Here is a 26,948-nt window from a genome sequence, read left to right as displayed (position 1 = left end):
TGTTTTACAAGAAAGAGGGATTGATTCACCATCTGTGAGCTACAAAGTGAATAGGCAAAACAAATCCATCCATCATATGACAATGTCATTGCTCAAGGACACTTTGTACATGAGCGGTGAATGTTTTTATGTGCTCTGATAAAAGTACCAGCTGTTACTCTTACATGTAGCTTTTTTTCTACTGAGTAAAATGGGGAACATTTCAGTTGTGACCAATAAAAAAATTTGCAGATGAAAGAATTCCACCCATTATTTTACAGTTTAATGTTCAAGACCACTTCCAAGTACAAGTGGGGTTGGTTCCTAAAATGCTCCAAAGACAAAATGATGCCTGCACATTTAGACAATGAAAAATGACAAGTTGTGATTCCACATAAATTTTATGAGGCAATAAAAGTGCTGCATATTTCCCACGAGTCGTGTTTCCCCTTGATAACTTCCAGAGGAAAGCATTAGCTGTTTCCCATTCCCTAAAACACAGCAGAAAATGAGCCCAGGGCTAAAGAAATTGAAATAGCCTGCACCAGACAAATTGTACTTGTACAACTTTATAGGTGATTTTATGGAGCATAGCTCTAACTAGAAACTGTTAAGAAACTTTATTACAAACAATATACAACACTGGAAGACTAATAGATGTTCTATATACAAATTCACAGACAATATGTACCCAATAAAGTGATAGTACAGGTTAGGTGCAGATAGACATCAGAAATACCTGAGCAGCTCCAATTTTTACCAGCACTATACTGGTGGTATTTCAAGCCCTGTGAGCAAATGACTTACTATATCTGTTCGTGACATTCTGTTTGTCCTGCCTGCATTAACCCGTGCCCCCTGTGTAAGTCCTGTATGCAGGGCCATGCCTGTGTGATCAGCTGTGACTGTGTTACGACCGGCACACGTGTGAGAATGACTCTCCCTGCAGTCTGCACCACACCTTCAGTAATCCAGGAAATGCATGGATTACTGGCGACAAATTGGATTCCAGACTCTTCCCTCCACGTTTTATAACTCCTTCATTGCTCTGCCAGATTTACATGAAGTTCAATGTCACAGACGCTCCTTGGTTGCAATACTGAATATCATTTTGACCATCTGTTCATTTCCAGACCATGTACGTACAATGTAAGAGTTGCCTGCTTGCATTCAGCTAGAGTATTACACATGACTTGTAAAAGTAGGTTTCTGAATGCCACATGTAAGAATGAGGTAGATTCACTGAAACTCCCTGCAGGGTTTCCAAAAGTCACATCATTAATTTAAAAGTTCCATATTTGAGAATTACAGCCTTTGATTAATGACCTCGGATAGCTTCAAGTAAATGTCAAGTAAAAAACATTGCCAGCTGAGGACATTTGACAAACCAAATGTTTTCTGGTGAACTTCAATCAATCATTCTCTTAATGTTATTTCTAAAAGGCAACTTCAGATTGGATTAAGATGAATTTTGCAACCACAAAATGGTTTTCCATTGAACCTGGCGGTGCCAGAGTCTACGAACTGCCATGTTAGAGTCTCCAACGAGAATGTGTTCCCTAATAGTGACAGGTTCAGGTTCAAAGTGGAGGTAATTTGTCTCAGTTTACCCAGGGATTAGACCGGGGACGTCAGGTTGGTTTTCTGACTCAATCATTTCTGACGGTGCTGGGATTTGGTGAGCTCAACTCTCAGACTTTCTGGAGACGTGAAATAAAGTGCAGCCACTGTGTAATTTGTTTAGAGGACACCCAGGGATGGTAAAGAGGCAAGGGAGGGGAAAGTTCCTGCAGCATTTGCATACGATCAATGCCTGCACTCTGCATATGTTGTACATCACTGTAGTAAATGTACTCTACAAGGCAGAATACACTCAGACATATACCACTGGTGCCTCGGAGTTTAGGTTTTGGAAGTAGGAATGTGAACTCACCATGGTCCTTCCCACGGTTAACAATATAGATCTTCTCTGTGTCCTTCTCCTTATTTGCAGCATCTCCACAAATGATTCTCCCACTGTCAAAGGTACAGCGCCAGGGGTTGTCAAACCCGTAAGCGAAGACCTCCCAGGGCATGAAGGTGGAGTTGTAGAAGGGGTTGTCACCAGGGATGGCGTACAGACTCTGGCAGTAGTCTGTGTCCAGGTCTATCCTCAGGATCGAGCCCAGGAAATCACTAAAACAGTAAACCAGTCATACGATTTGAAGACTCAGATTCATTCTATTAACAATATAAAATTAATACATGTACACAACTGTATGCTTAAACAATTAATGTACAACTGTACTATGCTAAATTCTTGTAAAAAATCTGTCCATCTGTTCTACCTGTATGCTACAGAGTCTTTATTTGTTACAGTGATGTCTTGATTGTGTCCATGCTCTTGTCCAAGCAATCTTTGCTTGATGTGTCTTGTGGTGAGAAAATGCAGACTGCATATATTTAAGACTTCTTCCTAACCTGAGTCCATCAAAGTTCTCCTCGTCCTCTTCACTGACACCTCCGTTCCCCAGGAACAGGTAGAGGAATCCATCTTTCCCAAACAGGAGCTGGCCACTAATGCTGTTAGGGCTGGGCCAGGGGATCTCCAGGATGATACGCTCAGTGGTGGGGTCCAGTCGGTTGGGGTTACGTCTGTTCATGCCATACAAAGGTAGAAAATGTCGGTCAACAAATGCGATATCTTACTGAGGGACAACTGCCGTGTGAAAGATGTCAGTTAGCTTGAGGAATGAATTCACAGTGACTCTTCTTTATACAGTCAACAAACCATGTTATCTTGAAGCTGAGGCCTCGTTTGCAGCAATTGTATGCCTGGATTTCACTGAATTTATGACTTTTGACTGACTTCCTTAGACAAAAGCTTCCAGCAATTCCTTTACAAAGACATAAGACATTGTACAGACATTTTCATGTGTCATTGCTTCTTTAATGCACACTTCTCTGAATGTCAAAGACATTTTTCTGTGACTGAAATATAGACTTGTATCTCCATGCATGTATAGGTTTTCATTAGTGGTTTTCCTTAATCATAAATAAAGGAATTTCAAATGTAACTTGCATGTGAGATGTTACAAACCTTGTGACGGTGAACTCAGTGATCCTCATGACGTGGTCCCGCGGGGTGTCGTCCCAGCTGCCCTTGTCCACGCTGTACGACATGTACACCTTCCCGTTGAACTTGAACTCAGGGTGGAACGCCATGCTGAGCAGGCCCCTCTCATCTCCCATCTAAAGAGACAACACATTACTATATTTCACACAAAAAAATGTAACTTGCATGTGAGATGTTACAATGTTACAAACCTGGCCCCTCTCATCTCCCATCTAAAGAGACAGCACATTACCGAATTTCACATGAAACATCAGCAGAAAATAAAGGGTAGTCCAGTAGAGTCCAGTAGAGACAAAAATACTCTAACTTACCCAAACTATAACATTTTGCCCCTCTCTAATCCATCACACAACATATCGACATCAGGTAAAGAGATTCTAGGACACAAGAAAACAGTTACTCATTACAAGCAACTGGACAGATTTTGAAAACTGTCATAGGTTTTAGGCAGCATCCACTACTTTTTGACAGTGACTAACATAACCTGAAGTTGAACAGTGGCATTTATCCAAAAACTATCAATAGGGTGAGGTGAAGGTATCAATAAGGTGAAGATAAATTTTAGATAGTCCACAGGAAACAAAAAAAAAATTAAGACAATGTTTATGCCAATGAGTCAGTTAGCTCCTGTTGTTGAACTCACCTTACTCCCAGACAGGACTTCCTGCTCAATGTTGATGAAGGGTTCCTTCTGTATGCGGCCGTCGGGGGTCATGACCTTGACGATACCCGCCTGCTCCACGATGAACAGCCTGTGGGTGTGGTCAATGCTGGGGATGGCAGCCACAGGGTTCCTCAGGCCACTCACTACCTCCTTCACACACAGACAGTCTGACACTGGCTTGTTGCTATAGGAAAGGACAGAAAAGTGACTCAGTAATCAGGGTAGTAAAATAACACTTGTCATTCTGGCTTTCAATTAGTAGTCAACCAAGGAATACCTTACATCAAGGCTCTTCCATGTCTTGAACACTCACCTCAGCACAGCAGGCTTTTCCTTGACTATCTCCTTCTTGACTCCAGGCTCCAGCACATCGTCAGTCCAGCCTGCGTTAGGCAGGTCCATGTCATCTGGGACATCAAAGAACTCTGTACCTCCTGCTCCACCATGGGAGTCCTGGGGTGGCAGCTTCTTAGCTTTCATCTGTGGGAGATGAGAATGAAAATGAGCACCATTCATACTTATACCTGTAAAATGTTTAGTCAAAGTATTTTAATATCTGAGAAGTGACATATACTGTACCCGTTGTGCAAGTTTGTAAGTTTGAATGAGAATAATCTAAGTTGCAAAGCTGCAAAATTGGCTCCAATGCTGAGGACTTGCTATTTCTCTGTTAGTGGGTCTATGACTACAGTCATAGTGGTACAGTTCGCAGGATGGTACAGTTCCTTGTGCAGTAATCACTACTTCAAAAAGACAATAACTAGGGTTTGAATTCTAGAGATTTCATAGCTAAGGAGCAAACATACAATCATTAAAAGCTAGTGCCGAACCTTTGGAGGGTCAGTTTTCTTGTCCGCTGGCAGGGGAAGGTCCAGAGGCTTCAGCTGGTGGAACTGTTTGGCAGCCAAAACTTCAGCAAGCTTTACTCCATCCTTGGGTTCCATCTCCTCTCTCTCCTTCACTGCCATGTCCACTGGGCCATCAGGAACTGGTTTCGTGTACTCTTTCTCTGCTACCGGCTTCTTCTCTGGCTCTTCTAACGACCATTCAAACTTCTTCTTTGGGAACTGCTTTTCTTCCAACTCCTCAGAGTCAAAGTCCACCTCCTCAGACGACTGCATGCTGGTGTACTTGGAGTACTTTTCCCACTCCTCTGGAGTGAACTCTTTCTTGGCCTTGACCTTGCTGTGTTCAGCCATGACCACGGTGGGGGGGCGCTGGTAGATGGGCTTCTTGTCGCTGCCCTTGGGGTGCAGGTGGTGGGAGTGGCTGGGGAAACATGGCTTCCCCTTTGGAGCCGAGTTGGTGGCACAGAACTGGTCGATGTTCATGTCATCAAACAGACCTGGAAATAGATGATATTTTTTAACCACTTTTTATTCATGACAAGCTCAAATCGGCCTGTAGGCCACTTTTCACTGAAGTAATGGGGAAAGAGGTAAGGGTCAGACAAAATATGACATACACTGATACAGTTCATATCATTTAAAGTCCTAATAAATTTATACACATATTTTTACACATACATGGTACAAAATACATACATAAAACTCTTATTGAGAGTGAGAGCTGTTGTTAATGTAATATAAACTTTTAATTGGGTTTGTGTCACAAACCAATGCTGGGATTGGTACAATAATACGTGTTACCACAACCACGTTGCTATAGAAAATACCACTAGCCACAACTATACTTGGCAGTTCAGGGAACTTTTATCCCTTCTCATTTAACACGATAATCTTCTGCGGTCTGCTCTGCACAGATTTCATTATCAGATGGAAGCAATATGGTGGGGCGGCCTGATATGCCTTTTGTGTCTCACACATGAACGTCAATCAAATGCTTCCGCTAATCCCCGTAAATTAGGGGATTTTCGGCTCCCGCTAACGTTATCATAGTGTGCAGGGAGGGAAGTCGGGTACATACTAATGGGATTTGTACTTCTAAGGCATTTCTACAGGGGAAATATCTACAGGATTAGACAGTGGGAAAGCTGAGGGATTTGCATGTATGAATTGAGGCGGCTTCAAAGGAGCCCCTGGTGAATTCGGTGGCGTTGGGGTGAGGCGCTGCACTGTCACTGCAGAGGCGGTCCTTTGAATACTAATCAAGACACAACCCTCTCAACTCCTAACTAAAAAAATAATGCCTGGAAAGATTGTCAATATTTACAATGAGATTTCAAGTTTTAAGACAGTAAAACAGTTTCCAGACAGTAACTATTAAATACAATACACTATAGACCGGTGGTCCTGACCTTAGTGCTGAATTGCGGTTAGTTTTACATGTCACACTGGACAGGACTCTATTTCTTCAATATCTTTAAATCAAACATGTTTTGCACGTAATGACTTCACATGACTCATCTCATCCATGAAACTCTAGCCGTTAATTTGGTCTGCCATACTTGCTTCTTGCTCAACAAGAAGTAACCTGGGCTTTCAAGTGTAAACATTCCCCCACAGTGTCCATTTCTTATTGATTTTCCAGCAGTGAATAGACATGTCACCCCTGGAAGCCTGTCAGCTTGTGTTGGCAGCAGGAGAGCAGTGATACATCAGCAGGCTTTCCCGTGCCATCTCCTATTGATCCCGTCAAGGCCAAGACTAGCGCTGGCCAGTTGATGGCTCGCTGTGGGTGTCCGGTGATTTCACACATCATTACGTCCAATTGTTTCATTTTGTGGACTTCCCAAGGCCAGGGGTAGGAGGGGAAAGATAAGTGACAGGTTCAACTGCCTGCATGGGCAGGCTGCCAGGCTGTTTTGTACAGCGTACAATGTGTAAATCTATACAGAATAGAACATGAATTACGATGTCCCCAGTTACTGCCCATAAAGACTGTTTATGGATTCTTTTCAGTTAATGGTAAGATGGCTATCCCCAGAGTTAGATGATTAAGTCACCCACAAGTTGAATAGTACACTGATGTATATCTTTTATACCCTACATACAACAGCCTTTTTATTCATCTCTATACACACCATGCATGAGTCATTGCATATCGTTTGAAAAGTTCAGAATGGAGAACTAATAAATAAGATTTCCCTGGGACAATGTGGTTTTAAGTCACATTAAAAAACTCTTCACGTATTATATTGCAACTAACAGGCAGCAAATTGGTTAGTTTGCTTGTTATAACTTGTATTCTGTGTGGAACAGGATGCATAAGTCAAGCAGATTTGTGATTTGATACTAGATTTACTCAATTAACGTTGTGCGTGCGAACAAATCAGAGCACCTTGTTGTGCTGAGTTAAAACCAGAACAGAATAATGAGCAATCAATCACTTTCTGTACAAAATAACAAGCAACACAGATCACTTTTACCTGTTTTAACCACCTTTAAACTTAAGCATGCTATGAAATGATGAATCACTAATTATGAGCTACAATATTCTACATTCATAGAAAACTGTCCCTTGATATATTTCATAATTGCTTGCACGCATTTTATAAAGGCAAATATACCTCTAATACAGAAGTCTAAAAAACTGAAGTCCTAAGAAATCTAAGAAATGAGAGTGAATTTATTGTGCCCAAGTAGGTAGTACGACATGCAACACTGGCTGGGTTTGTGAAATGATAGGTAATTGTACTACAGAAAATCCTATAACCCAATATGCACCACCTGAGTGCCCAAGTGGATATGACTGATGATTATTACCAACATGTACATTAGCCTGATTGGGAAATGAATCTTCATTTGGGGATGGTGACAACAACATCGCCGAAGGTCGTTGGGACCACAGGTAGAATAACGATCAGGTATCAGAAAGCCATCCTTACATGAGGGTGAACCATTTGGCTGTGGGGGGATCACCAGAGTGACGAGGTTTGGAAGCGTATACGTAGTTCATGGCAGGAGTGACGGATGGATTACTCATTGAGCTGTGGGAGATATCGGTAGAATCGACTGTTCCCACATGATACACAAATGGTGGCACCTGCTTTAGGCCGATGCCTCATCTGTCACTCTCTACTAGAGTCTACCAAAATGTGTCTAGTAGTAGCCATGGAGATGTGTAGTCTTTTGAACTACTGGATTTCTTTCTATCAATGGCAAGGTTTCAACCAGGCACATACAGTCAAACCTGCCCAAGTGACCTCTTCAAGTCAGCCACCTGGCCATAACAACCACCTTTTCCCAACCCATAAGCATTATAATTTAGTAACCTGTCTAAGAAGGCCATCTGTCCAACAGGAACAGCACTTTGGGTGGCCTTATTGAGCAGGTTTGACTCTACATGTATTCACATAAGTAAGATTTTGACAAGTCTCTGCTTAACATTCATCCCTCATCCATTTGTACAATCCTGTACCAAACCAAACGTTAATGTAGTTTGAATCTGTTACCTTGCACTTTCTTAAGACAAGATGGCATTGTGCCATACATAATACATCAGTCAAAGGTCCTCCACACAATGCAGCAGGGACCCCCCGCCGGTCCCAGGACAGCTATTTTCCATTAGCAAGTTGTTCCACACCCCCAGGTACCGGATAGACGTGTCAGTCTGTTGCTATGACTGGCAGTTTGTCTGATTAATAGACCTTCTTTATTGGGTAGTATCTCTTGCAAAGCAGGAAACAAGTTGTCATGTTTCGATACTTGATTTTCACTCTCACATCCCGTCTTCGTTATTCTTCTGTCTGTATTCAAGTGAAAATAGCTAATACTGATGATAGCATACCTCAGTACCAGTCCAATTTATCTATTGAATTTTCAGAGATATCAATCTGCAGGACAAGTATGGCATGTTTGAGTGTTATTTACAACATCTGTCCCTGGTACTGATTTCTGAGCTGTTGGAAAGCTGATAACAGCAGAGCTAGAAATACGTTTTCTGCATAGCTGAAAATCATCTACACCAGACAAATTTTACGTGTACTACCCATAGCATGGACCATACTATTCAGAAACCATTGCCATTATTTTTGTTATTCTTCAGAGGTGGCAACAGTTAATGTAGCAAAAACATTCACATACACCTATGTATAAACCCAGTACATGGACCGGTGCAGGGTAGATACAGATATATGAGATATCACTCATCATATCAGATATACCTGCACAGCTCTTGCACTGACCTGCGTATGCAGGTGGTTTATCATAGTTACAAACAAGTGTGGTAACAACTGTAAGACATAACAACTTTGCCCACTGCCATAGAAATATAATGTAATAGACATACATACCTCTGATGGAACCCTGGCAGGCCTCGTAGAACTGGTAGCAGAAGTCGGAGCACATGATGGGGAGTGTGCGGCTGCGCTGGTCAGGGTTTAGGGTGTCTCCGGCATTGAAGAGGTACCAGGAGACGGGTGAGCACCGCGCACACTGCAGCTTACCCAGCATGTGGGCACACTCTGTACTCGCTACATTGGTCAGCTGTTAGTCCAAAGGGAAAAATTAACAAACAAAATCAACTGTCAGTCTGGATACAAAAACAAATTTCTTTGTTGAAACCATTGCATAATGTTTTGTTTTGTCTTTGTTGTGAATAACTAACCCATTACTTACAGAGTTATTCAAGTAACTCTAGAGTGAAAAAAAATGTTCAACATAATATGGGCCTAAGAAGTTGTTTTTTGAGCTTAGACTTTACTAAAATTACTAAAAGTTGTTCTGTACCCAACCACATATTGCTGTGCATTTCTGTTAGTAACTTTATGTGACGTAAGCCATCATGAAACTTACTGTAAACTTAAGATAATGACCACCTTATCACAAACTCTACTACGAGGCCAGATATCCATGCAAGCCCAGCTGCAGCCAGCACTCCGGAAGTACGTCAGAAAGTCAGAGTTGGTAAATTGTTCTGGCAGGCAGAGAGCCTGTGTGTGACCTTCCATATGCCACCGTGCCACCTTCCCTCAGTGACAGGGAAGAGTGGTGCCCATAACTTTATCCAAACTCTTTCAAACATGCCCTCATCAATATTTCAGGACACGCCGTGCCACGGCAGATGAAAGCAGCGCGACCCTTCCCCGCCTTGTTGCCCACAGAAATATTAGGACTGCCCCCCGCAGATATGAAAGCACCACTTCAGCTTGGGTCAGGGCGAGGTGCTGCACAAATGGCTTTAATCATCTCAGACCCATTCCCCCGGCGAGCGACCATCTACAATCGATGTCCATCTGCGAGAGTCTGCCCGTCTTCCCCCACCCAAGAGTAATGGAGACAACGCACAAGAGACGCAAAGAGCTGCCATTACGGCGGCAATCTTGCCCGTGCAACAGTTCCCAAAGATAAAGGAGAGCTGAGTGGTACCAAGGTGCAGGCGCTCGTGTTATCAGTACGGACAGATGGATGGTGGGGAACCGGTGCACTTCACTGATAAGTGCTGTGTGAATGCCATGTTTAAATTGTGCTCTCCCAGAAGGGATATCAGTCACCGCATTACCAAGAAGGCATGACGCTTTGCATTAGGCCATTGTCAGGATAAACTTGAAAACATGTTTGGACATAACATACTTCATGAAAATCTGACTTATCCTACTATTCCTGGCTCAGCTTTAAAATCTACTTTTGTACAGAAGTATGTTGACTGTATCTACCGGTAAATTACATGATAATTACACTCGAATGGATGACATAGTCACTTGACTTTTACAAAAAATATAATGGATAAGTTTGGTGTGTTTGCAGATCTGGTTCACATCAATCAGTATGAGCATACCTGATATTCAACCAACTGAATGCACAAATGCCATCTAAGGATCTATCTGCTGACATTTGGTATTAAAATTCTATAATTGCAAATATCTGTACATTGCTTTAATCTTCCATACCACAACACAGAATAATGCTAACTACAAATTCAAACTCTTTATTACAGAAATCAATCACTAAGCCTCAGATAACCTCCTTTGTTGCTGTACATGTTATGAAATATGCCGCTCGCAGTGTAGACATTATATCAGATACATGAACAATGTGCAGTTGAGCTAACATCATTTCTTATGCTTGGCAGCACCCCTTTTGACTTGAAGCTATTCATGACAAACCTACAACATTTACAAAAGCATGCCTAGAGGACTCAGCCAATAAACCACCACCACTACAGACACCGGCACCTGATTCTTATCTGAATGTACAACAAAGTGCAGTCATAATTCCTGGCAAAGTTGTAACTACGTACTTTCAACTAATCTTCTATAAGAGTAGTTGTACTGCATGTCTAACAGTAGATGTGAAAGCTCAGACATCATGCTGTTTTTGTGAATGTAGGTGAAGGCTGCCTTCAGTAGTAATGGATTATAGGCTCTGTTCTGTGTGTTATCTGTTGATGAATCAAGCATCAAAGCTTCAGGCTTAGGTATACTAATGAATCTGGGGTATAAAAAGAGATGGTATCTGAAGTGCTTGCCAGAGGCTGAATGAAATGCTATAGGAACAGAAGGTGAAAAGAATGCCAAATCTTTTTCAAGAGCCCAGATTAGGTGGAATGCATTAGCTACTGATTAAAGGATTACAGGTTTTCCGCAATGGATTATACATGGGTACGGAGTAGTTTTCAAATTTTATCAATGTATCCACATGTATAGTGTAACAAACATCTGTAAAAGTTCACTTTGAAAAGCATGGCTGTCCTTGAATAACCTTCAATAAAAGTTATGTTTCCATTGAGTACAGCAGTTGTTGAACCGGAGTATTACTAACAGTGTCACATCTGTTATAGTGCGCCCTGGAGACCCATGCACACGGCTGAATCAATGCCTCATTTACCACAATATTAAGGACTGTCACCTCGCTCTGTTCAGGTTAATCTAGTTGTTTAAAAACCTTGCTGTAAATTTTCCTGATGAACAACGACAGAGCACACTCTGCCAAGCATGACAATTGGTCAGTGACACATTACTGTGTCACAGTACAGCCGGAATAGACTATTAACATCTCCTACGGGATGTTTTTCCTTAGCTGCATGGCCAGACAATTTTCTGTAGTGCTTCCCTGACTGTAGAAAATTGATAGTGTACTGCAGGGGAGTTCAACTTTGAATTTAGCATACATGAAGTTCAGGGACAGCCTAGTATTTCCTTGGTACAAAATTGGGTCATTTTCCTTTAAATCTTCTTATTCAATTGCTTTCAAAGACATACACAATTTTCAAAGTGAAAGTTTCACAAGTTAGAGAAAAGACTTGCATTGTTGTGTAGAAGTGTGGATACATGAGGCAAAGCGAGTGCATGAGGCAAAGCGAGTCTTAGAAAAAGTTCTGGCATGTTTTATGGAAGAAGAAGGTCACGACACCCCATTTTTCTCCAAGCAAAGAGCCCTTATAAATTTATATTGAATCAATAGCTCAAATCAATGGGGGACAGCCCGAGAGAAACCAGATGCAGATGGGGTCATTTTTATCATGTGTGTCTTGACAGTGTTAAAACAATGGCAATTGTACAGTTCTTCTGGCTATCTTATAGTGGCAAACATCTAAAAGTAGTTATGATTTTAAAAGACCTCATTAATGTTGATGGATATTGTTACACAACTGTAAAATTTATCTATCTTAACGATATTAATATACATCCATCTGTCCACCCCTTTATTCCAGAAAAACTGACAACCAAATGCTTCCAAAACTCTGCCCACTCCATATATATTGCACACTCTAATTAAAATCTGGAACAAACAAATGCTGTAACCATTGGCTACAGAGAGCTGAAGAGGAGAGTGAACATAAGGAAATAAAAATGTAGCAAATGGGTATGTGGAGATTACTGTTACTGTACAGAATGGGCAGAGCTCCAAGATAGATATGCAGACTTGCATTTAACTTAGCTGCAGGGCAGGTTGAGAGTTGGCAGCAAAAACATGTAGACTATAAAGTTGAAAACGGATATTATATCATAACTTCATGATCATCACCTCAAACATATTTACAGAAAATCTTAAAGATCAATTTTTTTCATTGCAGTATTTACTACAGCATTTTGACTACAATGAACATGACTGGTATGGAAATATGAGATGTTACTTAATTTTATGCTGCGATTACCTTAGGTCATCTGTCTCTGTCGTTAGACGCATGTTTAACAACCAAGATAGCTGGTTCCAATCATAGCTATGCAATAATTTCACAATCGTAAAACGCAGCAGGCTGAAAAGATTTAAGTTGTTGACAATGAAGCATACGCGGCCGCTTTCCTCTGATATATATGCTCAGTCGTTCACGTCCAACTCATTTCTCATGTGAACTAATTTTCATAAAATTAATGCATATGGAAACTGTATGGACATGGTCTATAATCACTGGATGCAAAAGGCATTTAGACTGTTTCAACATTCAGACGTCGACATTGCTGTTGATTTTTAAATGAAAGTGCTACACATCTTGCAAGTGCTCATGGTGCATGCAAAATGCCTTCTACATATGCATGTTTCTAAAGTTGTCAATGAAGCGTGACTGATTTACTTTCCCACTGGCTATCAAAATATAGGATTTCATGTGCCTCAAACTTAAGAGCGGTGGGTCTTAAGGAATTAGATGTTGTCGCTTGCCATTTGTCTTGGAGCGCGGCATAAATCGGTTCTTCAGCGCATTTACAACACATTCCACACAAAATCAATACCCAACATGTACTAAATAACTCTGCCTTTCAATATACAGAAAGGCTGTTACTGCTGGGAGAATGATTTTGTGTCCTTGACTGAGCTTGAACAGCAACACACGCAGTTTTGGAGAGGTCTGTGTGGCTTAGATAAGCAGCACACTGGACTATTTGCAGTCCTCTCCACAGTGCTTTACCCTAAGGGTAATTCCATGGATAAAGTAGCTGGCGTCACTGTGACGGACAAAGACAGTTCTCTATCAGTACCATGGAAAACCACGTATTTGCATTTTGCATGCGCTGTTCTGTGACACATCAAGTAAGAAACGTGTGTCACTAACGGTTTGTCAAACACCCCTGACTTCAGACTTCTTAGCAAGCGGTTAGAAATATAAATTGGTCTCTTGTCAATCATTCTGAGCATTCTGATATTACAAATAAAGCTTATATATATTGCTCCCTGACTACAGTAGATCTAGAGTCTGACCTGTTCATAAAGGTCTGCTGAAGCAATCCTGGCTGCTATAGCTAGTTTCTTTTCAACTTTTACTGTATTCATCATATCATGATGTGCAAACCAAAACTTTGAAACACAATTCCGGCTGATCTGTCTGTGGCTTACCTTTGCCTCACAGTTTAAGTTAACATTGTGTGATACCGATAGAAACCGACAAAAATGGAAACTATTTTATTGATGTATTTTTCTGCTTTCACCCCTATACTCTTGAGGAGAAACCTCCAGCACTTTTGCCTGGAGGCATTTAACCTTCTCCCTGCTGTCTAACCCTCTGAACAATGCAAATTTAATGCTAAAAGGCCACTTCAGCTACGAAGAAGGTTAACCCCAACCCAATTACCACATCTGGGACACTGTCAGGCAGGCAGTTCCATCTCGTCCATTCCTGCTCCATTTATGATATTGATCGGTAAAACTTCTTCAGCCTTCCTCTGATCAAAGGCTAATGGCCGAAATTGGTTTTCTGAGAATTCAGCTGAGAAGAAAAGCTTCTGACCACAACTGTCACTTAGCATTCAGCTTTGATACAACTGATTATTATTTCATGGAAATCTATCCTTTCTACAAGATTAGCATCAGATTATAACCATTTTTTAAACTTCTACTGCTACACTGTCAGCTTAAACTGATGTAGAATATACAGTCATCACAATATAAAGTTATTACTTGAATATCCAAACTTGCAATTTTAGGGCTGGTATAGCAAGCATAAAAGCGTCTCATATGACTCTGTAATCTTCTACCTCTGTCAGAAATGATTTATGGTGAACTGTTATGTTATACCCACCATGCAATGACATTACCCAATAAAAGTAGTATTGACTTTCCGGCGGAAAGGAAACATCACTCTTATGTAAATGTAACATAATTATTACACATTTACTGTAGGTATCTTTGACAGCCTTTCATTTCAAGACCTTCGCACTGAAAATTGATGATGGAAACCTTCACAGCTGAATACATATCACTGAGTGCCAATGCGGTGAAAACTTGTTGGACGCAAAAAGCCAGGGGTACAAGGTGAGATTCGGTTTCCATGTGGGAATGCATTAGTCAGAACTTGCAAGATGTTCAATGGTTTCAGGAAGTGGCTTTATTGCAACTAGGGTACAGGTTGGTGTGTTATCAGTTATAATGACTACAGGAGTGTGGGGTGAAATTTCTCTTTAATTTTCTTTCCAAAATTTGGAGTCGTTATATAATTGCTCGCAATGCTCAGTATACATTTATGGTGATGACACAGACTACAGGAGTACATTTGTATGATGAAGTTTGACACTTGAGATCAAGACCTGCAAAGATACATGTACATCATGAGCTCACCTCAAATTTTCAGAGTTCATTTGTAAATTGTCAACTAAATAAAGCTGCAACTGTTGACTTCACAAAATGTTCCCACCAAAAACATTACCAGTAATCTACATACATAATATGTACTCCACAATATTACACAGGATGGAACAAGTGGCACCCCATGGCGTTTTATACCAAAAATTGCACATCGAGATCTTATCCTGATATTGCTCAGCATGATGACAGGCTTATGATGAATCTGAAGGCTCAAAGGCACTTTCATCACACCCTTTGTAATCAAGATAAACCAAACACCCCATCAATTCATCCCACTGCTTCCTGCTCCCTGATGCTGACACCTGCTGATGTCTAGCCTAGGTGCCAGACTGTTTCCAGGGCCTACACAGGCCAGTTCTTCAGCTCCAGGGCCAACGTGCGCTGAAGTAAATTACACCACAGCCTCCCTCAGTCAGATACTGATCCACGCACGCTGGCTAACTTAGGGCCTAGTGTGCTTATCAGTCGGGCATCCAGGCTAGATGATGTGCTGGGAAATAATGTTTGTACATACGAACTGTTAATGAATAATTCCATCAGGTTGGTAAGTCGTTGTTCATGTACATGTATAAGAGGGTTTGGAAGCCCATCAGACATCAGTAGTTGAAACTTGAATAAAGAATCTAAATGTACTTTTAAGTACCCATAGAGTTTCCTTTCAGGTAAAATCTCCACATATCGTAACTCAACATGTGAATCTCACAGAGGAAACTCAATGTAAACTGCAGTGTTCTTGATGTATCTGGCATTTCGCATCACAATGTGCCTGAATAACACTATTGTCTACACTGGTGCCATGGAGTCTCAAGGATGCTTTTTCAGACATCATTCTTGAGAGCAAGGGAAACAAAATTTCAACAGGTCATAGACATTCATACACCCTAACTTCTTGGAAGTTGGGAAGCAGATGACTTTGAGATTATAATGGGGTACAGCAGACAAAATTTAATCACAGAAACGTCATTCACAATACTCTTTGTGATGAATAACTCGAGGATAATCAGTATTAGTTTGACTGGAGTTCACTCAATTGTAAGTTAACTGAACGGGTTAACTTCAGAATAAAGGAGGGCTTCATTTTGCCCGTGACTTCAATTGAATCACTCGAATTTGCTTGAAGAGCTATTGGGAAGGAATTCTGTATTGTGGGCTGTAATTTGATTTATAAGTAAAGCATTTTCGTTCATTTATAAGTTGAAACTTTGTATATCATATATCATGCTAGATTTGAGCTGTGGCTTGTCTGCAAAAGGCAGATAGCCTGCATAATAGCCCTTTGATAGCTCGGCAGGCAACATTTATTTTACACACCTGTCAAGAAACAAATTTGGAGTTAACTTTTACTCCAGGCGTACAAGCATTGTATGGGGGTGGAATGACAATTCCTTATTACTTATAAAACATTTGTATGCTGGGGCTACCTTAGCCCAACTTAACAGAGGAAGTACTGTCTATGACCAGCTGAGTCCCTTTCTCAATGGATGTATTCAGTGTTGTACAGAATGTTATAACTATAGATAGTGTGGTTATACAGAATGTGAATCCAAGCCTCAGGCTTGGCTGCATTTAGCCTTTTGGATGGAGCAAGCTATAACACTGATGGCTGGGCAACCATCCAAGGAAAGTGTTTGGATTTACTGAAGAGTAAGGAAAACATTTAGCCAAGGATGTGCCACTACTGAGTGATTTATAAGACCTGTAACCATGCTTGTGCTTTCATCTGACTAATGCCTCTGGGGGAAATTTATTGTGCCATATGCAGCTGGCTAAAACTAGAATTGGGTTCATGCAAGGACAAAGAACCAGACAATATTAGATAGATATGTCTGTTGGTGATAAAGGTGAAATCAGATGGAAAGAACAGTGGGTTTTTCACCTTGTGTAATGTATTGTATTAAGTATAATGTAGTCAATGATGTGTGACTTCAATACATTAATCATTTGATTAAACTTCTAAAGCTTATCAACCAGCTGTTGAATCATCATTATGTTGCTGAATAGGCAATTTCTTCAAGTTCTCATTTTGTAACTGACATTGTATCAACAGTCTGTTTTCCAGATTTGTAAAATTCTACATTTCTTCTTTAAAAAAAAATTAAATGAATTCTTGTCAAGGTGGCAGTTGATACACAGTTTGCAAAAAAAATATTTATTAAGACAACTCAACTTTGTATTAAAAAAATGCTATAGCACACTGCACAATAGTCTGGGTGCCATCCTCCATAGTTTCCACCGGCTCCCTATGTCACGACATTAAGGGAGCTGGCAGAAAGTGTGGAGGATGTAACCCAGGCTAAAAAGTAAAATGAGCACATATATGAAGTTTGATCAATTTCAATTAAATATAAGATTAAGGTGATTTGTGACTCATATTTATCTTGGTCAATAAATAAGCCAAAAGTGAAACATCTACATCCTGATTCAGTACATGTACCTTCAAAGTCGAAGACAAGGAAGGTTATCGAAGGGCAAATGCATTTTCAGCACAATTTGTCCCAGTATGCATCCAGCCAGCCAAGGGTCAACCAAGTCTGAGCTCTGCATGCAAAATAATAATCATGTATTGCAGTCACCTCCGAGACCTGTCATTTGCACGATAAAGCTGACAAATCAATTACTGTTAGCCTGGATGCCAGACCCATAACATGCTAGGCACAGTTAGCCATCAGGGCCTAACAGAGGGGAACCGTGGTATAACTGGGGGCATGTGGGTCCTAGAGTCAAGGAACTGGTCCTGGAAACTTGTCTGGCACCCAGGCTACTGTTAGCAGACATATAATGTACATGTACATACTGAATCAGAAAACTGGCATATTTTGTAAAGTAACCAATCTCAAAACCATTGTACAGTTGTCATAGCATAGCTCACTCTATTGCGATTCTGGCACGACATGATGATGATGATGAGCTCCCTCTGTTTAATGGTTATAGAACTGTAATAACTCATGGAGGAAATGAAACTGGTCCAAATGACCTGTCCAAATGTACAATATCCATAGAAAAAGAGTCAAACTTCAACATAATACTAATAGTCGTGGATCACTTTATACTTAATTATAGCACACAGATCTGTACATCCTGGCCATGGATCATACTACATTTGTACATGTAGATCAGTCTTGAAACAGGCTCCTGATCAGGCATCTGATTTTACTCACAAGCAAGCCTTTCATCCCTGCTGTAATAATACGTTTTCTGTGCTGACCCACTTCATTTAACTCACTGTAGGTTGATGACAAGGCTGAAGGTGTGGTCTGGTCAGGGGCCAGCACTCGGGTCATCCCGGTGTATTAGAAGGGTCATGCTTCTCGATTTTTCATTAAGGATCTTTCTATTAGGCTTTTTATCGACAGACGCTGGTTAGTGGTGGAAGCAATGGACCTGGGATGGGCGAGGGGTCCTGAATATTGATCGTCGTTAACGTTAGCGGTGCCCTGGGGTTACCATCAATTCTGCAGGACTTAATGAAACACCTGATGGAAGGCGTCCAAAAAGAAAATCGCGAGGAAACGATTAAATTAAAGTTAGAGTCGTTCCTGCTTGTCAACTTTTTTGGTCCTCAGGAGAGACTTTAAGATAGACTCATATAGTACATATTCATGTACATGCAGCCTCATTGCTTGCAGTTACTAGATTAGAAAATGGTTTCACAACATTTCACAACATCAAATAGACTATTCAATTTTCTTCCCAAGGAAATGTCCTGTCTACAAATGTATATGAACATAATACTGAATCATACCATTACAAGTATGTATAGTTTTGGCTTTTCTCCAGCTACAGTAGTAGGACTACATTGTATAGCACCTGATGGTGGAACTAATATAGCAATCTGGCAGTATAAAGCACACTTATCTTCACACAGTAGGACTGAAATCAGAGAAAGGCAGGTGTGATATCCAATATATATTGGATGTACGTCGTACATATTGATTACCTGGATGCCCGGCGGGTGCTCACAGATTCTCTTCATGATTGCTCTGGTGCGAAGCTGGCTTTTCCAATACCAGGCCTCGAAACTCTCTGACTCTAAACTATCTCTCAAAAGTCTCATATAATTTTCATAAGGACAAAGTTCTGCTAAGACTTACCAATTGCCTAAAAGAGTATGACTACATTGAGATGTACTGTACATACTTGTACAATGTTCTTGTAGCTATACAGAAAATTTTTCATTGCAATAACACTAAACATAGACATTTCTTTCTCTGATATATTTATAGAAGATAAATGGAGCAGAGGATGAGTAGAAATAAAAACATATGTTCTCAGAAATATCTGCTGACTTAAGCATCTTGTCTATAGATAGTGGTGATGATAATTGTGTTAATTGTAACACAGATCAGTCTTAGTGTGGCACATTGTTAATTAAATCTCTTGGAACCTATAGCCTATAGGTATTCATTACTGCAAATGGCTAATGGTGTATTACCTGTGTTGTCTGATTTATCATACTTCAATGGAATGAGGAATCAGTTAATCAAGAATCAATAACTTGACACCTACACTTAATTATCACCTTCTTTGTTATTACCTTTGTCCTAGTGTGGACAGTCATCCTGTCAATCTCAAATGGCATGATTGACTGAAGGGAAATTTTCAATTGATCGAATACACATGCACTGACCTACACTGTAGCAAAAAATAAAACAATCAATAAATGATCACAAAATGGCATAAAAAAACTCAAGAAAGATTCAGCTCCACTGAAAAACAAGTAAAGCCTAAGGGTACAAGAAAATAAATCATGGCAATTCAATTATAGGATAAATCATAAAAAGATGCTCATTCAGGCAATATCCTCAGATCAAAGGCAGGACTTCTGCTTTCAAAGTCATTTAAAAACATTCAAGATTAAGTTAAGGCTTCCATTCAGAAGAAAAGCCAAGTGGTACATAATCACCATACATTGATAGCCTTGAACTGTCTTTATTGATACTTTCAGTTCCTCTAAGATCCTAACAAGGTTACCCAGTAAGCCACTTTGCAGACCTACTTGGGTTACGATCCTAATGTAAAGAAATAGGTTATATGTATCCCTCTGTAACGGATGTTTACGCCAGAGGAATACGGTATTGACAAACCGTCACATGCTAACAGATGGGAACTTGGCAGGGTATCGCAAAAACACAGGAGTCAATTGGCATTCCCATCAGACTACCCCTCCTACTCATTGGAACCGCACTTTTGTTGTCAACAGATCACAGCATGATAATAATCAGGTCTGGGAAACCAAAGTGAGAAAACCTATGCACGGGTTTTCGATCTCTGTACGTGAACTGAGTAGAAAAAACTTTCCGAAGTTTGTGTGGAGAAGGTCAAGGTAATATATATATAATATACCATGTACATGTACATTGAGTCAAGAGACATCTCAAAGGTACTTTCCTAAAAGTACAAGTCACGGTGACTTCCATTCTGATATTGGAAATATCAATACCACCCTCTTAATGTCATGTTTTGTATTCAATGCGTACGTCTTTTCCAAGGTAACCACTATGCAGGACACACCTTAGGAAGGGTCAGTAATCCAGGCTAAAAGGACAAACTGCCACCCACGAGATAATTGGCAGTGTCTGTGTGGCATTTGACGTCCTTGTTTCTCCCCAGTGATGGAATGTCCTTTGATGAAGCGTGATATTGGAAACCAGCCCTGCAAAGTGGCAAATGCCACAAGATGCATAATTGACATGGAGAACAGAACAGAGAGATGCACTGTTGACGATTCCAGACACCAATCATGACCCCTCGATAAAATAAACAGGCACTGATGATGCACCGTGTTCTGCAGCTCAGAGTTCTTGAAACTAGACTCTAGACTAGATCCTTCAGTCCTTGGTCTCTGTGTCTTCTCTGCGAGCAGCCTAAGCCCTCAGAGTTTCTTGACAGTTCTTAAGTTTCCTCTTCCACTGTTTTTGAGGTCTGTCTTCAGGAAAAAACAATCACACTAACAATAGTAACATTTTTGTCCTAAAATTTAATCTTCTTTAAGGCTTCACTGCTAAATAACTTAGGCATAGTAACCATGAATGTACAAATTTACAGAATAGTGTTACATAAAATTTTTCCTCGCAATATGCTTGCAAAAAACTATGATGAGAGTTGAAAATGTATACTGCAATCAATAATAATAAGTGTTTTCCTTTACATTAGCAATTAAAAATCCAGGGCACCACGTTACCCCAGGCCAACTCTATTTGTGTATTGATTTCACAGTACAGTTGGTGTCCCTTTCTCCATCTCTCTATAGATGTAATCCATTCTTCTATCTAGGGATGTCCTCCTTTCCAGGTGTTCTTCCCTCAGGTGACATACAATAATCCTAATGCTGGCTGCCTCAATGCACAATGTGTTGTCAATATCGGGTTCCATTCAGATCAAACTCACCTTCATTGTATCGTGCACCATAATTTGGCTGTCATGCAGCCTAACTGTATCATTTGCATACTTTAAATCACATCTGCATGTATCAGAATACGCCAGAGGCATTCCTTCACATACAGAACAGACTGAGCAGAACAAGGTGCATGAATTATACATGTCCTGTGTGTAGCTAAAGAGGAAATGCCGTGCAATGCCTGGGCAAGCCTGCAGTTTGCCGAAACAAAGATTAAATGGCTATTCATCTTTAAGAGTTTCCTGCTAGCCATTTCCACAAGGGAGATACCACTGACGTAGTTATGACGGCAAAGGAATAATAATATATCCACAGCACCTAGTGATGATATGAAAAGTTTCAATTGTAAAAGAGCAGCTATCACAAGTAGTCTATTTCCTTGGGAGGTTACACATTCCAAGAAATCCAATATATGTGTAAGCGAGTAGGTTTTTATCATCACACCATTTTTATCAAAAATTGTGTGGGATTTTTATTATAATTTAGATACTTCAAACAACACTTATGCAGATATGAAGGTGTGACAAGTAATCCAAGCTGCTGCCACGTGCCTGCAAAGCTTGAGAATTGTGCCTAAAGGCAGATATACCAGAGGAACAATACACTTCACAGACAATCATTTACCACAGCAACCACATTACCACCATGACAAAGATGCCCCAAAGGAAAACAGGTTTAGCAATTCAACCTCTATCACCTGGGGAAAAAGTCACCTACTTTCTGCCCTGATAACATCTCAATTGTGCCCAGCACCATTTCCATGCATCTTCCGCGGAGAAATCTGGCAATCACCGGTTTATGTGCCACAAGGTGCTCAGGGCTGCCCTAACCGCTCAGCCGTGATATCCCTGTGATGGTCTTCTCCCCTCACAAAATCATTTTTCTAATCACCTGTATTCTCCTTGCCTTCCACATTCAGAACATCCACATGCAGATGACTCATCAGTCATTGGCTCCTCAAAGGAGCTGCCCTTACCTGATATCTGATCAATGAGTTGAGGTAGCGAGATTTGTAGATTTTTTTTACCAGTAGACTTCTTTTTTCAACAGACTCAAGCCCCAGGAGAACAAACCCTGGCAGCCAAAGGCAAGTTCATAAGCCCATCGTATAGCCATCTGTGTCATTTTGAAGTCAGGCAGAATACGCACTTTGAAATTCAGATTTACTACTAGTGGGCCACACAGGAAACTGTGGCTCGTGTCAACTTTGATGATCCTACTACTGTAGTATACTGCTGCAAGTGCAAACAGGGAGTATCGCCACTGAGGGCGGTAGGACTCATCTCATTTCCATGAGCCGCAAATCCTCTAGGCGGCTTCCGTGACAGGCTAAGTGCCCCACCTGTGGCACTAAATGGAGGTAAAACAGCTCAGCTTACACCAATAAAAATCAAAGAGCCCGGACTGGGCGGCCTGCTCATTTACTGCATAATTTCTCTCAGCACAATTTCTGCGTTCTTTCAAGAACGTGAGCCCGACCCTGGCCTATTACTGAGACCTAGTGCTGGGAGATGAATCACCTTTGGTCTCCCGTAATGATTCCTGATTAGGGCATGCCTCAGAGTACTGTACATACACACCTTGACTCGAGGGCAGCCAATTTTTAGAGCAACCTGAGTCATCAAAATGACCCCTTGCACTTCCATCATAACATTGAAGGGAGAGGCCACACAGTAAATCACTGGCACAATTCCTACTCTGAATGGTCTTATGAACATAGCGGCACGATTGCATGCGTTTTACGACACAACTACGAGGGGCAGTGGAATTTGAGACTCCGATATTTCCGATCTGGGAGTGATAACTTCCCTATGCGGAGACAATTTCTGCCAATAACATTCTATTACCTGCTCGGGTGTCGCTGATCCCAAACTGATAATTGTCATTATCTGCAGACTGACGCTGCTGCCTTTATTGTCAGGTGGCTCAAAGGCAAGGCAAATTGTTATCACACCCAGGAATGTCCCTTTTTTTGGTGCACCAAGTTTGGGCTAGCAAACCATAAGATATCCTTGAGAAAACAACATTTTTTTAGCGTTTTTGGATGAAAGACACTCATTTTGTACACTCGTAATCATATCAGTGACACAGGTGAACAGAATACACAAACAAATTTGGTAGACATGTAAATAAATAAATAAGAATACATGTTTGCTTTATCTTTGCCTTTTCTTCAGAAAATACAAGTAATTGAATAGAAAGGTTGCTCTGTTCCACACAAAGGAGCTGGGTTTAGTTCTCTTTAGATTTGCAGCAAGGAAGAAGAACTATTATCCACACCTGGGACCTACATACCAAAGTTTCAGCAGAGCATCGACCAACAACATACAGGTGCACTGGGTCCCTACATGGGGCATACAGCACCTTTCAACCCCCGTGTGGTCGGAATGTTTGTTGAACTAGGCTGAGACACGGTCCCCAGGTTTACATAACAAGCGGGAAACAGGGCCACCCGGGGAGAACACGATTGCTTGAAGAAATCCAAAATCACCGCAGCGCACAGGAAAAAACAAAGTTTTGTGTTTCTGATCTTGTATTTCGCCCTGCCTGCCAAGTGAGTGCCTGGAGTGCTGCGTTTCTGACACACAGTACGCAGATACGACTCTAGAAAATCAACAACAATTATCGCTGAAAAGATTAGAAGCGACAAAACTTACGTAAAAATGTTGGAAATGAGGAAGGTATATAGTAGAGCTTCTGTAAAAGGAGTTAAAGAAGTTACCTCGTAGTTCACTTGCTCGAAATCGGTCTGGTAGTCGTGCGGACAGCAGGAGTAGTGGGGGTAGTGCTCGGAGCAGAAGACGGGTTGCCCCGTCTTGGGTTGCCACTCGCCCCGGTCGTGGTCTTTTACCACGATTTTCTCCGGCAAAGTCCCGTCCGAACACAGGTGATCGAGGTGAGTAAGATCTGCCGCCCAAGCCAAGTTGACTACGAGCAGAAAGGCGAGAGAAAACCTCTCCATTTTGGCGGAGAAACTTCTCTTTTTACGCAACTCTCCTCGCTACCACAAAACTGTGCTCGTCTCGTCTGCTAAAAATCGATCGTCTTTTTAAAGTCTCGCAAATGACGAGATCTCGCGTTACGCGTGATTTCAGGCCGCACATGCGTACTGCTGGTCGCACACGAATACTTCCGGTTTCTCCACAGTTGGCAATCATGTGAGTTTGGCAACATATTTTCACGCATATCATACGTTTAGACTTTATCATATGTAAGTAGCATGGATTTTTATGATAACCTAATGGTGTTGTTCCACACAGGTCGAAAGTTACCTTCAAGATAACGCTGACGTCGGATCCAAAACTGCCATACAAAGTGTAAGTGCCCCCCTCCCATAGCTAGACAACATAGTGATCTCACGTTGACACGTTATGATGCAATATTTTACGCGATCTGACCGTGGTTTTACTTTGATTTGTGTATCCTGTAGTACATCTTTTAACGTAAATGTGTTTTTATTTACAGACTCAGTGTACCAGAGGCCACACCCTTCACGGCAGTTCTAAAATTTGCAGCAGAGGAGGTGGGTAACTTATGGGGTGGGGCGGTTTCTAAAAAGTTGTCTTGAAAATAATACACAAACAGCCTGGATTATCTAGAGTAGGTCAATGTTTCTGTCCAAACCAACCAGAGGACATGCCTACAAATTCCAGATTCAGAAGTCAAACAGGCCCAGATCAACAAGAGTAAACCCAGACTAGAATAAACTCTCAGCACTCACTCACTCTCACTCAGCACTGCATGCTCCAAACTCTCAGCAGCAACAGTGAATAGTAGTTCAGTCACTGCCTTCAAGAACAAACTGGCAGTGGAATGGAAACACCACTGGAACTGTCACGACTACATCTTCTCATACTGACTGTCTATACTGTCTAAATACATGACGGTCTCATTACCCTGGGAAATGGTACCAACTGACCTGGATTCAGACGAATATCTTATACCAGGCTTCAGAGGCAGCTGAAAATACAATGTAGTAGATATTGGTCAAATAGACAGATATAGATATACACGTGTGTTTAATTTTAAAATAACAATTTCCATTTGTTTTTCAGTTTCGAGTACCACCTGACACAAGTGCCATCATTACCAATGGTAAAATATTTCATACACTTTCCCTTTTGAAGAGAGATGGTCTTTACATGTGACTCAGAGGGGGTAGATGTTGATATGATTAAATATCTGTATTTTTTCTATATGAATACATGTAGTCAGAGCTAGAATGAAGAATGTCAGTGTATTGGTAATCAAGTATTTTTTTTATTTTCCACCCACTCAGACGGCATAGGTATCAATCCAGCCCAGACTGCAGGTAAATGAAATCATCATTAGTGTGCTATAGTGGATAATTATCATTAATATTAATTAGACTGCAGAGCTTCCAACCAAGGAGGTTCAAAAAGAGATTTTTTAAAACTCCTTGTTCCAACACAGTTGCCCCTTGACAGTATAAATTTAGCACAATATAGTTAGCATTTCTCGTTTAACAAGGATTATGACGTCAAAATTTGAAAATGTACGAATCTTGTTTTTTTTTTTTTTGCCTTGCCTTGTTTTTTTCCCCTCTCACATTAGATTTGGAGTCTGTGGAGGATGTCATCCATAAAATTTACTTGCTGTGTCCTTAGCTAAACCATAGAGATATTGTTCATTGAATACTACATTTTTCTTTGCGTCAGTACCAATTAACTTGATATTTGTTCTAATTATAGGCAACGTTTTCCTAAAGCACGGCTCTGAACTGAGGATTATACCAAGAGACCGGGTTGGCTGCTGAGAAAAGAAATCATCTATCTATCCCTCTGATTTTACATGGATGTTGACATGGCTATGTGACAAAACTAGCAAATTGAAGAGACTGTGAATATGTTAGGCTCAATGTATTAAGTGTCTGTCAATTTGCACAATGAAGATACATGAAGCAATCTGTAGTATCTACCACCGAAGGATATTTATTTCCCTTACTCTTGTCTGTTGTAGTCCCCATTATTTCCTCCGTAATATAAAGGTGCAGTGGTGAAAACACAGTCCAATATTTTATCTGTGTTTTAAATCATGCAGCATGAGTTATTATATCACTTGGATATTCCAGTGCATTGTCTCAAATGTATGTAATGTTTGAGGCACTTACCATTTAAATTGGGACAGGATTTTGCCTAAATATATCTAACAAAGTTGTTAAGATCTACATGTAGGTAGAGAATTCGTCCTTCTCATATTCCTATATTATGGAAACAAGAAGTTAATTTAGAGATACTGTAATGTGACATTGCTGATATTGACATATGTTACGGTTAAAAATGTTTGAGGCAAAAGTGCACCATGTTGTACAAAATGTAGGGTACATGAATTAAACATGAAATGACACATACTTGA

General features: G+C 40.7%; 2 protein-coding genes across 2 annotated transcripts in view; one reads left to right on the top strand and one right to left on the bottom strand.

Annotated features, from left to right (window-relative positions):
* The window catches only part of LOC109467772 (hedgehog-interacting protein-like), a 27,968-nt gene extending 3,352 nt beyond the window's left edge, over positions 1-24,616 (bottom strand). The window contains exons 1-8 of the mRNA XM_019765824.1: positions 24,295-24,616; positions 8,953-9,145; positions 4,589-5,103; positions 4,072-4,238; positions 3,738-3,942; positions 3,059-3,210; positions 2,440-2,613; positions 1,913-2,154 (exon numbers count right to left, since the gene is read on the bottom strand). Of these exons, the coding sequence (XP_019621383.1) occupies positions 1,913-2,154; positions 2,440-2,613; positions 3,059-3,210; positions 3,738-3,942; positions 4,072-4,238; positions 4,589-5,103; positions 8,953-9,145; positions 24,295-24,534 (1,888 nt within the window). The 5' untranslated portion in view covers positions 24,535-24,616. The remainder of the gene's footprint in view (positions 1-1,912; positions 2,155-2,439; positions 2,614-3,058; positions 3,211-3,737; positions 3,943-4,071; positions 4,239-4,588; positions 5,104-8,952; positions 9,146-24,294) is intronic.
* On the top strand, positions 24,604-26,948 carry LOC109467838 (ubiquitin-fold modifier 1). Its single transcript, XM_019765925.1, has 6 exons — positions 24,604-24,730; positions 24,833-24,889; positions 25,038-25,095; positions 25,628-25,667; positions 25,852-25,884; positions 26,285-26,948. Exons 1-6 carry the CDS (start codon positions 24,636-24,638, stop codon positions 26,347-26,349), a joined length of 348 nt encoding a protein of 115 aa, XP_019621484.1. The 5' UTR covers positions 24,604-24,635; the 3' UTR covers positions 26,350-26,948.

Source organism: Branchiostoma belcheri, unplaced genomic scaffold, assembly GCF_001625305.1.
Source record: "Branchiostoma belcheri isolate BF01 breed outbred unplaced genomic scaffold, Haploidv18h27 scaffold19, whole genome shotgun sequence".
NCBI lineage: Eukaryota > Metazoa > Chordata > Leptocardii > Amphioxiformes > Branchiostomatidae > Branchiostoma > Branchiostoma belcheri.
The sequence above is the reverse complement of the archived record's forward strand: the minus strand, read 5'-3'. Positions and strand labels throughout refer to the sequence as shown.